Source organism: Chelonia mydas, chromosome 1 (genome assembly GCF_015237465.2).
Source record: "Chelonia mydas isolate rCheMyd1 chromosome 1, rCheMyd1.pri.v2, whole genome shotgun sequence".
Lineage (NCBI taxonomy): Eukaryota > Metazoa > Chordata > Testudines > Cheloniidae > Chelonia > Chelonia mydas.
The window spans coordinates 252553404-252572309 of record NC_057849.1 but is presented as its reverse complement, the minus strand read 5'-3'; the positions used below and the strand labels follow the sequence as shown (position 1 = coordinate 252572309).

Sequence of the window (18906 nt, the reverse complement as noted above, 5' to 3'; positions counted from 1 at the left end):
TCTTTCTCTTAAAGAAGACACAACTCTTTAGCTACAGTAGAGCCAGTATTCCTCTAATTAGCATCCTGGTTTTGGGATCTGTATTGGTAACACTTTCTGAAGGTAGTGAAAGTACTCTGAGAACAATTAAATCTTCTATGCATAAAACAGACTATTTTAATGGAAACAAAATATCCTGTTTTGAGTAGGAATAAGGACCTCAATTCTTGTGTTAGTTGTGGAGGTCGTCCTTAAGTAAATCAAATTTTATTTTTAAAAATAAAACTAAGAATTAAACATAGATATACTCTGCTTTGTAATATTTCTAGAAAAAGAAGCAGATATTAATTACACAGCAATACAATTCAGGTAAGACTTTTCTCAGTCTTTTTGTCTACACTGCAGGACAATAAACGAAGCATCCAAACAGAGGGGAGGTAACAAGGAAACAGGAGAGGACTAAAGTCTGTCCATCATTTGTGGGGGTTGAGGTGAAGAAATCAGGGAGAGCAAGTTATATCTGATAGAAAAGAAAACATATTCAAGTACAATTCTTTGCTGGAACACAGATTGACCTACAGGAAGTGAGGGCCTGGTCCAAACCCCATTGAAGTCAATGGGAATCATGCTACTGACTTCAACAGGAGTAGGGTCAGGACCTAAAGGCATAAAAGTCAATTTAATCTCCCCCGCATAGTTCCATTTCAGAGTCTGTTATATTGTTTCCTGTCTTCATGTTCTTCCGAAGTTCCATACCAAAATGGAAACGTCTTGCTGCTGTGCATGACCCAGAACTTCACTGCAAACAGGATAGAGGTGGAGACCCTTCATCAATAAAATCTTTAACTGCATTCAGCACTTGGCATTTTCTTTATTAAGGGCCTGATCCTTCACCATTTGGGCTAAAGGGAGCTCTGCCATTGACTTCAGTAGGTCCAGGATCAAGCCCTTGCTGAGTTGCAGTAATCGTATTAGGAAAAATTAGTAAAATACTGTCTCCTGTTTTAATTCCTTTTCTTATACAGGAGTCCCTCTCGAACTCAAGTATCTATAAGGGTCCTATTAAAGGGGCACAATCAGCCTGAAATCTGATGAATTTCAAGAAATTAGTTTAAAATAGTATCAGATACTACCACTGACCCTCAGCACCCTGCCAATTTTTGTGGTTTTACAATCGCATTGTCTTAGTTTAAAAAATGTTGTTCTCTCTCCTATTGCTGTGTAAATAACACCCCCCACCCCCCAACACACAGGGGGAAATTAGTAAGTGACTTTATTTGGTAGAACCATTCTATACACACAGTGCTGTCAAATGCACAAAGTAAACAAATTGAGAAAAATATTTGTCCTGTTAATCTTTCAGCTATAGCGAAATGGTGTCCTTTCAAAAATGCCAGCGGTAACACATTTATCTTTGTATTAGGGCTTTTGATTAGTCGCAGTTAACTCACGCAATTAACTCAAAACAATTAATCACAATTTAAAAAATTAATTGCGATTAATCGCACTGTTAAACAATAGAATACACATTGAAATTTATTAAATATTTTTGGATGTTTTTCTACATTTTCAAATATATTGATTTCTATTACAATACAGAATACAAAGTGCATAGTGGTCACTTTATATTATTTTGTATTACAAATATTTTCACTGTAAAAATGATAAACAAAAGAAATAGTATTTTTTAATTCACCTCATACAAGTACTGTAGTGCAATCTCTTTACTGTGAAAGCATAACTTACAAATGTAGATTATTTTTGTTACATAACTGCACTCAAAAATAAAACAATGTAAAACTTTTGAGCCTACAAATCCACTCAGTCCTACTTCTTGTTCAGCCAATCGCTAAGTTTGTTTACATTTACGGGAGATACTGCTGCCTGCTTCTTATTTACAATGTCACCTGAAAGTGAGAACAGGCATTCGCATGGCACATTTGTAACCAGTGTTGCAAGGTATTTACGTGCCAGATATGCTAAACATTCGTGTGCCCCTTCATGCTTTGGCCACCATTCCAGAGGACATGCTTCCATGCTGATGATGCTCATTAAAAAAATAATGCGTTAATTAAATTTGTGACTGAACTCCTTGCGGGAGAATTGTATGTCTCCTGTTCTTTTTCACCTGCATTCTGCCATGTATTTCACGTTATAGCAGTCTCGGATGATGACTCAGCACATATTCGTTTTAAAGACACTTTCACAGCAGATTTGACAAAATACAAAGAAGGTACCAATGTGAGATTTCTAAAAATAGTTACAGCACTCGACCCAAGGTTTAAGAATCTGAAGTGCCTTCGAAAATCTGATCGGGACGACGTGTGGAGCATGCTTTCAAAAGTCTTAAAAGAGTAACACTCTGATGCGAAAACTACAGAACCCAAACCACCAAAAAATAGAAAATCAACCTTCTGCCGGTGGCATCTGACTCAGATGATGAAAATGAACATGCATCGGTCCACTCTGTTTTTGGATCGTTATGGAGCAAAATCCGTCATCAGCATGGACTCACGTCCTCTGGACATGGTGGTTGAAGCATGAAGGGACATATGAATCTTTAGCGCATCTGGCACGTAAATGTATTGTGACGCCAGCTACAACAGTGCCTTGCAAACACTTGTTTCTCACTTTCAGCTGACATTGTAAACAAGAAGCGGGCAGCATTATCTCCTGCAAATTGTAACCAAACTTGTTTGTGTAAGTGATTGGCTGAAGTAGGACTGAGTTGACTTGTAGGCTCTAAAGTTTTACATTGTTTTATTTTTGAATGCAGTTATTTTTCTGTACATAATTCTACATTTGTAAGTTCAACTTTCATGATAAAGAGATTGCACTACAGTACTTGTATTAGATGAATTGAAAAATACTATTTCTTTTGTTTTTTACTGTGAAAATATTTGTAATCAAAAATAAAGTGAGCACTGTACACTTTATATTCTGTGTTGTAATTGAAATCAATATATTTGAAAATGTAGAAAACATCCAAAAATATTTAAATAAATGGTGTTCTATTATTATTTAATCACGCGATTAATCACGATTAATTTTTTTAATCGCTTGAGAGCCCTACTTTGTATGTAACCAGCAATGCTACTGGATTCTGCAAAAGAATGAAAGATATTGTAGAAAACTAAATTCATCCTTTGCTGCATCTGCATAGCCGGATTCTCAGATCTGAGATTGAGTTACACACACCAGTTGGTCCACAGGCCTTGTTTTGCCAGTCATCTTAATTTCCTCAGTCTCCATCACCATCTTGCCTCTTGTTTTTTCCATGTGCTGGTGAGGAACCTCCAGACTTTTCGATTTAATGCCCACCGTAGAGAGCTTAAGAAACAGCGCTTCCACTTTATGATCCAGAAGTGGGAAATTGCTTCCCAGAGTGGATTACAACTTATCTGTTTTCTGTTTGAAAGCTTGCAGCTGTTCTCTAATGGAGAGCTCTCCTGCTGCAAAAGGTAAGGGAGGGGCAGCACATCCGGCAGTAGCTGTAACTGTGTCCAATGCATTGGCAGAGTGGGAACCAGGAGCCAAATTTTTAGTAATTGTTTTTAGCTATGTGTTTGGTGTCAATCTCCCCCCATCCCTCCCCCCACAAAATCTGGCCAGGCCCTGCTAAATCAGATTTGAATCTCTCTTCTGTCGGTTCATCTGGGAATACCCTGAGCATTAGATAAAATACGTGTGCATGTAGAGAGCTATACTATCAACCAATAAATTGGTTAGTCTCTAAGGTGCCACTAGTACTCCTTTTCTTTTTGCGAATACAGACTAACACAGCTGCTACTCTGAATCCTGGTTTAAGAGTAGCTCATGAACTGTCTTTGCTCATTAAAGTTGTATGTCTTGAACATAATGTGACAGTGCTTGGTTTATTGTGTGTTTGACACGCCAGTTAAATAAACATAATTATAGGCTGGGCTGATCACACTGTATCTCCTGTCTCATGCAGTGCAAAAGATGGACCTGCTCTGGGAATTAATAAGGGTTGCATAATGAAGGAGGCTGTTGTCTGTAGGGTCCTCTGCCTGATTTGTTGTAGAAGTAGGAAGGTATGTACTATTTTCAGGACTCAGACAGGCAGGTCTAGGCCTGACCAAAACTAACCGCCCTCCCCTTCAACTAAGGGGAGGAACCACTAAGTCCAGGATCCAGTTGATTATGCAGGACACCGAGCAGAGAACCCCCAGCAGCACCCACTGCTCTTCAAAGTAGTCCCAGAAGTCAGTGATCACTGATCAGAGGAACTCTGCCTGAAGACATGAGCAGACGAGGAACCAGAAATAGACCCTGCGGTTGCAGCGTATCCACGCACCCTGCTCCAGCTTCCTCCTCCTGGAGTGATGGATGGCCATCTTGGCCAGCACCAGGAGGAGACTGATGAGGAGGTCCTACAACTTTGTGGGGCCACAGATGGGGTGTGCAAGTATAAGGAGGTGCCAGGAAATGTGAAGCCAGAACCTTCATGCGTGATTCTGGAGGAGCCACTTTAACTATATTGGTGTAACTAAAGCAGTATAACCCCCTTCTCCCCCCCCGCCCCCATTCCAGTGTGAACACAGTTATATTGCTCCTGCAGGAATTGTTCAGCATCTTGAAGGATCAAACCCTTAAAGCTCTCTGGTCTGCGTGGCAAAGTGTGAGACTCACAATATGCATCTGTTGATAATTCCAGTAATAGATATGTGACCTTGTTTTATCAATAATTTAACAGTATTCAGAACTGTCTATTTCCTCCTCCATACATCCCCAGCAATTTTCTTTCATCACACCTGTCAGAGTAGTTTCAATCCTACCGCAAGGAAAGAAAATATAGAGACACATGTTATTCATGATGGCTGCTGATCCTTTAGTTTTACGCAGGAGCCTGGACAGAGTAACTCGCTTATATAGGCAAGGAGTCCTGTGGCACCTTATAGACTAACAGATGTACTGGAGCATAAGCTTTCGTGGGTGAATACCCACTTCGTCGGATGCATGTAGTGGAAATTTCTAGAGGCAGGTATAAATATGCAAGCAAGAATCAGGTTAGGGATAACGAGGTTAGTTCTATCAGGGAGGATAAGGCTCTCTTCTAGCAGTTGAGTTGTGAACACCAAGGAAGGAGAAACTGCTTTTGTAGTTGGCTAGCCATTCACAGTCTTTGTTTAATCCTGAGCTGATTCTGCCCCGCCACCCCCACAAACATGATACAGTTCTGCGGTGATCTGGAAGCCTACTTTTGCCGTCTCCAACTCAAAGAATACTTTCAGGATAACACTGAACAGCACACTGATACACAGATACCCTCCCACCAACAGCACAAGAAGAACTCCACATGGACTCCTCCTGAGGGTCAAAATGACAGTCTGGACCTATACATAGGATGCTTCCACTGATATGCACAGGCAGAAATTGTGGAAAAACAACATCGCTTGCCTCATAACCTAAGTCATGCAGAATGCAATGCCATCCACAGCCTCAGAAACAACCCTGACATTATAATCAAAGAGGCTAATAAAGGAGGTGCTGTTGTCATCATGAACAGGTCTGACTACCAAAAGGAGGCTACCAGACAACTCTCCAATACCAAATTCTACAGGCCACTTTCCTCAGATCCCACTGAGGAATATACTAAGAAACTGCACCATCTACCCAGGACACTCCCTACACGAACATAGGAACAAATCAACATATCCTTAGAGCCCCAACCAGGGTTATTTTATCTACTACACAAGATCCACAAACCTGGAAATCCTGGACGCCCCATCATCTCGGGCATTGGCATTCTCACTGAAGGACTTTCTGGATATGTGTACTCTCTACTCAGACCCTACGCCACCAGCACTCCCAGCTATCTCTGTGACACCACTGATTTACTGAGAAAACTACAGTGCATTGGTGATCTTCCAGAAAACACCATCCTAGCCACCATGGATGTAGAGGCTCTCTACACAAACATCCCACACACAGATGGAATACAAGCCGTCAGGAACAGTATCCCTGATGATGCCACTGCACAACTGGTTGCTGAGCTCTGTGACTTTATCTTCATGCACAATTATTTCAAATTTGGTGACAACGTATACCTCCAGACCAGTGGCACAGCTATGGGCACCCGCATGGCCCCACAATTCGCCAACATTTTTATGGCTGACCTGGAACAACGCTTCCTCAGCTCTCATCCACTCACGCCCCTTCTCTACCTATGCTACATTGATGACATCTTCATCATCTGGACCCATGGGAAGGAAACCCTGGAAAAATTCCACCACAATTTCAATAGCTTCCACCCCATCATCAACCTCAGCCTGGACCAATCTTCACGGGAGGTCCACTTCCTAGACACCACAGTGCAAATAAGTGATGGTAACGTTAACACCACCCTATACCAAAAACCCACCGACCGCTATGCCTCCAGCTTCATGCCTGCAGCTTCCATCCCGGATATACCACATGATCCATTGTCTACAGCCAAGTGCATTTGCTCCAACCCCTCAGACAGAGACCAACACCGAAAAGATCTTCACCAAGCATTCTCAAAACTACAATACCCACATGAGGAAATAAGGAAACAGATCAACAGAGCCAGACATGTACCCAGAAGCCTCCTGCTGCAAGACAAGCCCAAGAAAGAAACCAGCAGAACTCCACTGGCCATCACATACAGTCCTCAGCTAAAACCTCTCCAACGCATCATCAGTGATCTACAGCCTATCCTGGACAACGATCCCTCACTTTCACAGGCCTTGGGAGGCAGGCCAGTCCTCGTCCACAGACAACCTGCCAACCTGAAGCATATTCTCACCAGCAACTACACACCGCACCATAGTAACTCTAACTCAGGAACCAATCCATGCAACAAACCTCGATGCCAACTCTGCCCACATATCTACACCAGTGACACCATCACAGGACCTAACCAGATCAGCCACACCATCACCAGTTAATTCACCTGCACGTCCACCAATGTAATATACGCCATCATGTGCCAGCAATGCCCCTCTGCTATGTACATCGGCCAAACTGGACAGTCCCTACGTAAAAGGATAAATGGACACAAATCAGATATTAGGAATGGCAATATACAAAAACCTGTAGGAGAACACTTCAACCTCCCTGGACACACAATAGCAGATTTAAAGGTAGCCATCCTGCAGGAAAAAACCTTCAGGACCAGACTTCAAAGAGAAACTGCTGAGCTTCAGTTCATTTGCAAATTTGACACCATCAGCTTGGGATTAAACAAAGACTGTGAATGGCTAGCCAACTACAAAAACAGTTTCTCCTCCCTTGGTGTTCCACACCTCAACTGCTAGAAGAGGGCCTCATCCTCCCTAATTGAACTAACTTCATTATTGCTAGCCTGATTCTTGCTTGCATATTTATACCTGCCTCTGGAAATTTCCACTACGTGCATCCGGCAAAGTGGGTATTCATCCACGAAAGCTTATGCTCCAATACATCTGTTAGTCTATAAGGTGCCACAGGACTCTTTGCCGCTTTTACAGATCCAGACTAACACGGCTATCCCTCTGATACTTGTCACTTATATAGGTCAGTCATTTGTGAGTTCTCTTTGCTCATGGGAATAATAGCTATTATAACGGATCTCATCCAGCATGTCATATATAGTTCCTCCAAATCATCATTTCTGGGTAGAATTCAGTAGCTTTTACAGATACACACAGATATATTTTTCAAATTACTTTCCTGGGTGTCATTACATGTCAAACATCACAGGTGATGACACTTAAAAAGATATCACTGGCACATTCAACTTCATGATTTACTTCAGTTCATCTGATATCATTCTGATTCTGAAGCACCAGACAGTGGGCAGTGCTGAAGCATCAGGTACTGGGCAGATTTCTTTTAACCTGTCATAAAACAATCTTTGAATAAGACCTGGTGTTTAAATAGTTGATAAAACAGAACAAATTGACAGTTGAAGTATCTGTTGTAGAATGACATTTTCCAAAGATGCCATTTCCTCCTGTTAATATTCTGTTATTGCCTTGGAAAACTAAAGCAATGAATGTTGAATTGTGTCCATATTATTGCTACCCATGATTATTTAGATTATTATTCATAGCCTGCGTATACTTTTCTTCTCTTTATGTGGATGGTTGTACTAACCTCTAAAAACTGAAAGGGTTTTTTATTTTTAAATGAAATTGTGTTTACTTATTTTTACATTTTGCTCCCTGGCTTTACAGTTTCTGCTCTGATTATACTTTTGCCTTGCCAATTTCAGATCCTCCCTTCTCCCCCACAGTTTATCATACACTCCCTTCTTCACACGCTAATTTATTACCATAATCCATTCTACAAAACCATTAATGAAGTGAAATGAAAGCAACGAATAAAAATAAAGTGTAAATGGTAGTTCCATGTCTGTGGGGAGAAAGGAAAGAAAGAAAGCTCACACTTTTATCATTTGGTTCTCAGCCGTTTCCAGAATGCAGCAAAACATCCCAGAGACAAATTCTGCCGCATTTCAGCTAAAAGACGTGATATTACATTTTGATGTGTTAATGGCACCAGGAAATTAGATACTATTTTATTACACTAAAAGTTGACATTTTAATGGCATTAGAAATATTAGATGCTATTGGGTTTCCCTGAAACATACATACAATATGTAATCAGCACCTGTGGGGCATGGGATGGGATTAATCCCAGAGTCAGTGGAGGAGTGAGGAAAAGGGACCACAGCAGAGGAGTTGGCTCTGGCTTTATCGCTGAACGCTGTAAATCCTGCATCAAAGGGGTAGCCGTGTTAGTCTGGATCTGTAAAAGCGGCAAAGAGTCCTGTGGCACCTTATAGACTAACAGACGTATTGGAGCATAAGCTTATGCATCGGAGGAAGTGGGTATTCACCCACCAAAGCTTATGCTCCAATACGTCTGTTAGTCTACAGGGTGCCAATAGACTCCAATATGCTCCAATACGTCTGTTAGTCTATACTCTTTGCCGCTGTAAGTCCTGTTCAGTTCTTATCCTTTAGGATGATTACTTGGTGGCTCCTCTTTCTTCCCCCCTCTTACCACAGTGCTTCCCAGTCCTACTCGGGGCTTTGCAGCAGCTCGCTGGTTTTAACGCGCGCTCTCCGGTGAAATGGTTCGCGTACCAGATATTATAACAACGCCCAGCGTGTGCTTCACAGCCCGTTGTCCTGCACAGAGTGGGGAGGAAAGCCCAGGCGGGGGCTGCTGGGACTAGCTTCCTGCAGGGACGAGAAGGGGACTTTCCAGAGGGCAAAGGAGGGAGCCCTCCACCAGCCAGTGCCTGCGCGGGGCAAGGGGGGGTGTGCGCGCGCCAAGGCCGGGCACCCCGAGCCCAGGTGCAGCCGCCCCTTCCCGAGGAGGGGGAGGGACTCTGCAGCAGGGGGCTGCTCCTGGTTGGGCCCTCGCCGCCTGTCACTGGGCGGCGTGTCAGCGGGCTGGCCCCGCCTCGGCTCCGGCTGCTCTCAGCCCTCCGCTGCACAGACATGACACAGACACACAGTCTCTGCAGCTGCCGCTGAGCCCGGGGCGCGCGGCGGCGGGCAGCCTGGCCCCGGGAGCCGCACCGCCAGAGGAGGCAGCCTGGCCGCGGACCCGCGGAGGGGCGGCAGCGGGGGCAGCCTGGCCGCGGCGGGACCCAGCCGGGCAGCGCGAGCAGGCACTGAGCGAGCCCGGGCGGAGCGGCGCGCCCGGCAGCCGCTGAGGCCGGGCCGGCAGCCGAGGGAGCGGCGCCGGAGCAGCCTTCCCAGCCCGGCTCCTCGCCGCCCGTGACCTTCCCGGGACTCCCCGCCGCCTCCCAGGCCGGGGCAGGGCCTCCTCTCCCCGCGGAGCGTGTCTGCAGGCCCCGGGGAGGGGGCAGGAGGCCGGCCCGGAGCCCCCGCCTCCGGGTCCCGCTGGCCGCCGGGCAGGGCCTGTGCACAGCGCGCATCGCCGCCGGGGACTGGCGAGGGGGGCGGCGGGCTGCATCCCAGGGCAGCATGGAGAAGCGAGCGGGCAGGCCCTGAGGAGAGAGCCGGGCAGGCAGGAGAGGAGGGAACCGTCGGCTCCGCATCCCGAGGGAGAGGGGACCCCCCTCCGGGCTGCTCCCGCGTCCCATGAAGAGCAGGGAAACCGGCGCCTCCCTTGCCCGGAGAGACCCCCCCGGAGCGCCGGGCTGCAGGGACTGAACGGGACCTGCCTCCCCGCAGCAGAGGAGGAAAAGCTTCATTGTGCTGGGGGCAGGAGCGGGGGTTGTGTCCGCTTCCTGCCTGCCCCTGTGTCCGCACCCGTCCCGAGGTGCACGGGGAGAGCCCGGCATCCATCCCACCGGGAGCCTCCTGCGTCTCCGCAGCCGCGCCGAGGAGGTATGGTGCTGGGCTGGGTCGCTGCTGCTGCATTAGAGATTTGTAAATGGGGAGGGGGAGAGAAATAGAAAGAAATCGTGGGTGTCTCACCACCTCTCCCGCCCCCCTCTCAAGCAAGCCTGACAAACAAAGGCGCGCGCGGGGCGGGGGTTATTGTTTTCGATCCTGGACTTTAATCCCCATCAAATCTGGGGCCGACCAGATGTTCAAACCGGGATGCCTTTCGGAAAGCGCATTCCAGGCACAGATCCCCTCCCTTTGTCTTACCTGAAGAAAGGTTCCCTTATCTGGCTTAGCGCTTAGGTCCGCTGGCCAAGACCCGAGCAAGGAGTTTCCTTGCATCAACTCCTGGTGGGACTATTTTCATTTGCTGTCCCCTCTCCTCTCTCTTTCTGTGTCTTGCCTGGTACTTATAAAAGTCAGAAAGGTGGCCGTTGCCAATTGTACTGTTGGGCTTCTGCCTTTTGGCACGGAGGGTTTTTCTTAAAGTCACAGGAGCCCGCTAGTGGAGTTGGCGAAAAAGGTGAGAGACTTTGGGGGGGCGGGGAAGAGGGGCTGGGAGGAGAGGAAGGGTGTTGCAGGTGGGCTTTGAGTAAAACTTCTGTGTAGGAAGCGTTTCTGTTGTATGTCAGTCTCTCCATAGCTCAGCATGTGTCTAAGAACTTTCTACATCTCAACTACTTTGCACAGTAGACTTCAGTTTGTGGGGCTAGCAGGTAGACTGAGTGGGGCTCACGCAATACAGCATTTCACTGTATAGGAAGTAGGGGCTGAGAGAGCAAGAAAAAAACATGCCTTTAGTGTATTAGACAAGGCAGATAATTCAAGGTCTTTTTACTGTGCCATCAAATAGCTTAAAATAGACATGCCTGTGTCCAGGAAGGTCACTTTAACACCTGAAGAAGAGATCTTTTTGGCTTGTTTGATATAATTGATTAAGTTAAATTTAAAAAAAGTGGTTCATTGTCAGTCTTGTCCCCTTCTTCTGGAGGATCAATAGGGGTTAAACAACTTCCATCTATCTACATTTATTAGTCACTTACTCCTGATACACAATCTAGCAAAACAGGAACCCTTTGTGGGAACAGATTCTATCATGCTTGTTAATTCAGGGCTAAATGACTGTTTTTGGTTGGAACATTCTGATAATGGGGGTGGATGCACCCCCACACACATACACAGCCCCTTGCTAGGTGTGTCACTTGTACAGATTTCTGTTGTTATCCCATGTCTGTGAATTGTCATTTAATTCATTAAACTGAACTCCCTAGGGAACACACAGCAATTTGCTGCCTCTGTGGAGGTAACCTGAAGTTTGACAATCTCTTCTATAAGCAGTTTTGGAGAGAGTCCTGTTTTGTGCTGTATGCTCACAAGACCATCTGATTCGGTTAGTATGAAAGCAAGTTCACTCCCTGCTACAGCATCAAGCCAAGCAATCTTCTTTACTTCTTAGGAGTTTCACCCCAATGCAGCATCTTTCTTTTTCTATTTTCGAGGTGGGTTATTGCCAAAAAGCAAATGGAGCCTTATTTTTCAGTCACACACTGTCACATTGGTGAGAAATAACTAATGAACCTGAAAAGGAGTCTGAACAGTTCTTACACGATTTCTGTACTGAGCTTATCTTTTGTGTGTAGAACTTGGCTTGTATAGCATCTATTTAAAATTGCTAGAGGAAAGTGTGTTTCTAGGGCTAAATGCCATTACTTTCCTATCTCAAAAGGTGTGGACTTTGAGAGAAATACCAGTAAAGTTAGATATCTCTAAATATTGCAGCTCGCCTTGGATTAGTGCATTGAAAAGGGGAAAGAATTGGGCTAGAACACAATCTGAAACAAAATACTGTATTAAAACCAGAGATGGTAATTCCCAACAGGTCCACACTTTTTATTTAATGAAATCCTCTGGATACAGATTAATTTTCTTGTACAACATTTATTATTGCATTTGCCCATAAAGAGGAACAGGAGAACAATTGATAAATGAATTGAAAGGTTGCCTAGTTTCACTGTAGATTCTTTAAGTGCCTATGTGTCCTCTGCTTTAAAAAAACAAACAAACAAAAAAAGAGCTAGTTTTGTTACTACATGTGGATATACAGTTTAGTCAGTGCATTGCTACACACATTTTTCAAGATCCTACTGCAGCAGTACACTAGGGGGACTAGCTTTTTCTTTCTCCAATGGTGGAAGCACAAAAATTAATGTAATACAGAGGAATACACATGAAGACCCCCAACCCTCTCTCACTAACGCCATTAGGGTCCTACGCTTGAAAGGAAAATCAATATGTGCAAATGTAAGTGGTGAGTTCACAGCGGAAAAAATATTTAAACTAAACTCCAGTAGAAAAATGCTGGTTTCTGCTACCAATGAAACTAGACTATTGAAGTGTAGTTTATAAAGAACTCTACTCCAGTCTTTTAGCCAATACCAAAATGAAAAAATGAGGTTAAAAATCCACTGTCGGGCAGATGGCCTTATGAACTAGACTTTTGAAGACTGAAAAAATATAGATAGATACATCCAGGTTTAAAAATTCTCATTGCGCAGGCACCCTGGGACTGGAAATCCTAAATTGGAAAATCCCTGGCCTGCAAAGCATGTAAACTCCTCAATGGCTACATAATCACCGGTGGCTAATTAGATTGGTATTTTTAATCTCCCACTGTGGCACAGGTTAGCTTTCCTTCTGTGCCCTGTCCCCTCTACATTTAATGCTCAGAGTCTGTGCTGTGCTTTGCATTTCTGATGTAGTGCATTAGTAAGTACCCCCCTTTAACTGATAGTTAAAGAAGGAAGCATAATTTGTAGATATTTTGGTACCAGTGTGTGGTTAGAGATTTAACAAAATAGCTAATATGAGTATGGCAGCTCTGTGCTCCATTTGCCCAAGACAGTTTGGATTTGGTTTCGATTATACAACAGGACAGTAATTCTTTCAGGTTTTGGAGGCATTTGCACCAAGTTTGCTGGAAGGAGAATAAAGAGTAATATTGATAGCCTGTGCCAGCTGTTGAATTTACCTGAAAGTCCAGGTATGGTCCCTAATAAACCACAGTATAGACAGAGCAATGGTGAATATCATCATCACTCCCATAACCACATTGGTCGTTGGGGCACCATCATTGACGAGCAATCAATCAGTTGTCTCCACCACTGATGATTGTGTGTCAGTGCTTGAGTCTCTGCAAAGTCCATTCCTGTTCACTCTTTTATGTTGTCAGTCCATCTCTTCTTCTGTCTACCTCTTCTTCTCTTCCCCTGTACTGTCCCTTGGAGGATGCTCTTGGATAGGCCAGATGATCTTGTTACATGGCAGTACCACTTCAGCTTGCACTTCTCCTTCATCAGGAGGTCTTCATATGGCCCAGTGCACTGGGTGATGACGTTGTGGACCTCTTCATTAGTGATGTGGTCGAAGTAGGAGATGCCCAGGATTTTACGGAAGTATCTCGTCTCTACTACCTGTATTTTCCATTTAAGTTCTGCCATAAGGGTCTATGTCTCGCACACATACAGAAAAATGGAGATGATCAATGCGTGCAGCAGTTTCAATTTGGATTCCAGGGAGATGTTCTTATTCCTCCAAATTGGCTTTAGCTTTGCCGCCGCTGCTGCTGTTCGTGCAGTTCTTGCCAGTATTTGTGCCTTTGATCCTTCATCAGTGATGATTGCCCCCAAATATTGAACTGTTTCCCTGTCTCCAGCTCTTGTCCACTGACAGTGATATATGAGCTGATTCCATCATGTTTGTTTGTCATCAGCTTGGTTTTCTCTGCACTGATTTCCATGCCGTATTTTGCGGAGTTTTCATCTAATTGTTTCACAAGGTTGGCAAATTCATCTTCACGGCCTGCCAGGACGTTAATGTCATCAGCGATCTGAAGATTTGAGATTGTTCGCCCCCCAGTGCCTACTGTGCATATGTGATCTTCTAGGGCATCAATCATTATGCGCTCCAAGTAGATGTTGAACAGTGTGGGTGAAAGAAGGCAGCCTTGCCAGACTCCAACAGCGGTGCGAAACCCCCCTCCTATTGTGCCATTGACGAGAACGGCACTGCTGGCCTTGGCATACAGTTGTTTAATGGTAAGCATAAGTTTATGACTAACATTGTACTTCTTCATGGTTGCCCGAGAGCTTCGTGCCATACTCTGTCAAACGCCTTCTTGAAGTCAACAAAGACGTGGAAGATGTCCTGCTGGCATTGTAAATACTTCTCACATAGGACATGAAGGTTGAAAATCTGTTCTGTGGTACTTCTTCCAGCACGAAAGGCAGCCTGTTCTTCAGCAGTGATATTCTCCTCTTGTGGCTTCAGTCTGTTCAATATGACTTTCAGCATCACTTCGCTGGGATGGCTAATTAAGCTTATAGTCTGGTAATTTTGACACAATTGCAGGTTGCCTTTCTTTGGCAGAGTGATGATTAGTGACTGTATCCACGTGCATGGCCACTCACCAGTCTGCCAGATCTTGTTGCAGATCTTGGTGAGTCCATCTATTACTATTTCTCCTCTGAATTTCAACAGTTCAGCTGGGATGTTGTCAATACCTGTAGCCTTTCTGTTCTTGAGTGATTTCACAGCTGTCTCCACTTCACGCAGTATTGGAAAGTCATCCTCCTCTGTTGAATCTTGGCTCTCCAGGACACTAGGATCTCCACTTGTCTGGTGGTTGTATAGATCAGAGCAGTAGTTTGTCCACCTATTGATGATGTCCCTTTCCTCTGTAAGACGGTTCCCTTCTTTGTCGTGAATTGCATTAGCTTTGGTCCATCTTTCCTTCGTCGGAACTTTTACAACCTGGAAGGCTCATTTGCTATTTTAACTATTGATACGCTCTTCAATTTTAGAGCATTGTTTTTCAATCCCTATCTCCTTGGCCACCTTCATTCCTTTCTTGATCTTTCTGCCAATCACTCTGTATTTATCAGCTCCCTCAGTGCTGTTCTTGTCTTTTAGTTCTCTTATAATATCACACATTTGTAGTACTTCATTTGTGGTGTTTCCAAAGGATGTCCATTGCTGCCTCATTCATTATAACACTGAAATTGTTGGTCATTGTTTCAACGCCTTCCTCTAGAGAAGGCAGCGGGGCAAATTTTCCACCAATCGTTGCTTGGAATGACTGCAATGATTTGGTCTCTGAGTCTTTCTAAGTCAAACTTGGTTCTGGTGAACTTTGGCGTGATGATTTTCCTTAGCCGCAGCCAAAAGTTTAGCATCACAAGGTTGTGACCACTTCCAGTATCAGCACCGAGGAAGCTCATTGTTGTAGTTCTGTTAATCCCAGAACGAAATTGGTTTTGCACCATGATGTAGTCAATCTGGTTGATGTAGACCATCAGGTGCATGCCATGTTGATCGTCTGGATGCTTTATGTGCTCCTAATGTGTTTGCAAGAGCGAGGTTGTTATAGCTGGCAAACTCCAAAAGTCTCAATCCTCTCTCATTGGTTACTGCATTACAGAAAGGGCCACAATAATCTCGCCAATCTGCCTGTGCGTCAGTACCGACTTTAGCATTTCAATCTCCTTGTGTACAATCAGGATATCTTTCTTGTGTACCTTATCAATGATATCTTGGAGCTGATTGTAAAAAATCTTCAATTTGCTCATCATCATAGTCTGTTGTAGGGCCGTAGACTTGTACCATCACTGTGCTATTAAACGGTACTGCATTTAGATGGATGGAAATAAGCCTGCTGGACATTGGGTGAATATACCCATGTCTTTAGGCAGCTTAAGATAATCAATTCCTACTAGTGTCTGATCTGGAGAAAATGACCAATGTAAGGCTTTGTAGTGGCTATATAGTATTTCTGCCAAAGAGATTATTTTGGAGAGGGGAACGCTGAAATGTGTATCTATATATCTGTGTATATTTGTTACTGAACTGATAGATTCCTGTACAAGGTAAACTGAGGCACAGTCCTCCAAACTCTTACTAATGTGACTAATCCTTATTCAAAGGAGTAGTCGTGTTGACTTCAGTGGGAATCATTGCATTGTGCTTGGCAGAATTGGATCCTTAATGAAGTATTTTTTCACTCAGTCTGTCTGCATTCCTTTCTGTGCCTTGATATGAACTGTCTATTTTTGTGACCTAACCCTTTTTGCCTGGTGTCTGCAAAGCTGATGGCTAATGAGGGGTGAGACTTGTAACCTGACTACAAAGCCTTTGTAAGGTATGCTGATCTCCATCCACAGGAAGAGCGCCTATTGATGTCAATGGGAGTTGTGTGTATGAATCAAGGGCAGCATATGGCCCTTTTCCGTTTTTTTGTCCAGACAGCTAGGCAAGTATTACAACTTATATATTAATGAGCCATCACCAGCTATATTTGGGGACCCTCTTGTTAGCTGCCTTGCCATTATTTTTTTAAAATGCAATATCATTTCTTTTCTTGGAGGCTTTTGGAATATGCACAATCCCTGCAAACTGTACACGCTGGGAAGAGGGAGGATGTTGGGATTCCCATCAGAGTGCTGTCCCTGACTCTGCTGGGGGAGCTCCATCTTCATGAGCGATCTCGATCTAGTGGTCCTTTGATAAACTTGAAGTCCCTCTCTAGCTCTTGGAAGGAAAGAAGAGCTCTATTCTTCACACCTCTGGCCTTCTAACTGAGTGCAGTAGGTGGGTTATACCACTCTATCCTTTGCCAAGCCTCTTGGCTGTTGTAGAATGGGGGTGAGAGAAGGCTGGGGGAGGATTTTCTATGTTACTCTACCCCTCCACAGGGCTTAAGTCTTCTGCTGAGGGCAGGGAACTAAGCTACTTGCCATTCCCTCACCTCTCCCCTTTATTGGTTTTATGTTAAGTATTATTATGTGTGAATAGCTCCCATGCCTGCCTGCTTGTAGTTTTCCTAAGCATCAACCAACCAGTCTTTCATCAATTAAGACTCTGGTCAGTTTTGCAAAACTCTGAAACTAACCAGTGTCATATCAGTTTCACTTCGCTACTGTTTGGAGAAGCCATGAGCAGCAGTACTGACACCAGAACTGTAGGTCTGTAAATTCAGAAAGATGGTACTGTATCAGCCTATTTTTTCAATCATAGGTGCTAGAAATTTAATTTATTTTTTAAATGAAAGCTTATAAACTGCAAACAGAGATACTCTGGCACCTCTGCTAACCAGAGAAGTTTTATGACTCACCACTTCCCAATGGAATGTTCAAGCTCTGTCACTTTCAGTTGCAACTTAACTGTTCCTTTATCCCAGAATGTGCTTATATATTCAAAATACAATCATTTCAGTTTTATTCCATTAGTTTTAGATTCTATAGACTGATGAAAATGAGAAGTTTGAAAGTTAAGGAGGGTTATATTTGAGGAAAAGGGTGTTGTTGAGCAGTGTTCACCCTGAAACAAGATTGTGAAAATCAGGGACATTTTTGGCAGTGAACTTTTGGAGAGAAACGGGGTTAGTGTGTGTGTGGGTGGTTTTTTCATTGTTGAAATCTTTAGTTGAATGTCACATGTTATGTTTTTAATACTAGACACGTTACTGTAATTTCAGTCTGTGAATGAAAACTTTATTCTAAAAAGCTAAAAGCAAAATGAAGAGAACATCAAGGCTCTTGTTAGGTCATTAGGAAGCAATAAGAAAGTTACGGAGCTGTCTAGAAACCTGGAGAGGGATAGGAATAGGTAAAGTCATTGGTGATTGGAGTAAGAGGCATGGCTAATGGGAGGAATAAACTGTCATTGGATGTGGAAGAGAGGGGCATGGGTGGAGTTTTGAACTTGTAATGTGAAGTTTGGTTTGCTAGAATCTAGAAACTTCTGGAAGGTGGTCAGGGCAGCTCAGTAAGATGGTTTTATATAAAGCTGGCTAGGACTCATTTTTTCAGTCATCACATTACTGAATTCACTTGATAGCTGTTTCTCATTCTACTTTAGTAAAAACTGCTGCTAATCAATACTGCGAATGGATGAATAATGTTAAGAAATTACCAGACATCAGTGTATGAATTTGTCTGACTCTACATATCTGAAGTTGAAGGTAGTGGGAGAAAACAAGTCATTGGATGGATGTAAGTAATGAAAAGTGATCATTCTAGTGTTGCCAACTCCTGCAGTATTTTCTGTGTGTGTGTTTTTTTTTTTAAAGCCCTAGTTCTTGGAGTCATGTAGTTATGTGAGAATCTCAGCCTTTATTATTATTATTTTTTTAAAGTTCCTAGACCTCAGGGTTATAGCGAGCAGGTTAAAAACATGAACTCTAAAGGCTCAATAACCAAAAGTCAGATCCAACATTTATGATTTTTTGGAACCTGACTCATGAATTTTGAAATACTTGGCGCTAGCAATACTGCTATTCTTCTGCGATAAAATGTAAGACATTTCCACACATTTTTAGTAGAAAGAGAGCAAGGATTTGTGCTCATCTCAAAAAAATTAGATTTTCTGCACTTGTTTGGGTTCTTCAAGATCAAATGTGCCATTGAATTAAATACTTTTTTTAATTGAAGTGGAAAAGTGGAACAATGATGAGTTTGAGGATCCTGCAAGGAAGAAACTTCTGATGCTATCATTATCATTGAAATACTATAATTTAAATCCCTGTTCCAGACCTTCCGGT

General features: G+C 43.6%; 1 protein-coding gene across 3 annotated transcripts in view; it reads left to right on the top strand.

Annotated features, from left to right (window-relative positions):
* Positions 1–9421: 9421 nt before the first annotated feature.
* Positions 9422–18906, top strand: part of LARGE1 (LARGE xylosyl- and glucuronyltransferase 1) — a 375539-nt gene continuing 366054 nt past the window's right edge. For 2 of the 3 annotated variants that reach the window (XM_043542463.1, XM_043542466.1), the window contains exon 1: positions 9423–10313. Coding sequence is in view for 1 of the 3 variants with exons in the window: in XM_043542469.1 (XP_043398404.1) it covers positions 18353–18358 (6 nt within the window). In the remaining 2 variants the exon portion in view is untranslated. Of the gene's footprint in view, positions 10314–18224; positions 18359–18906 lie in introns of all 3 variants that reach the window. The other variant, XM_043542469.1, reaches the window with a different exon arrangement.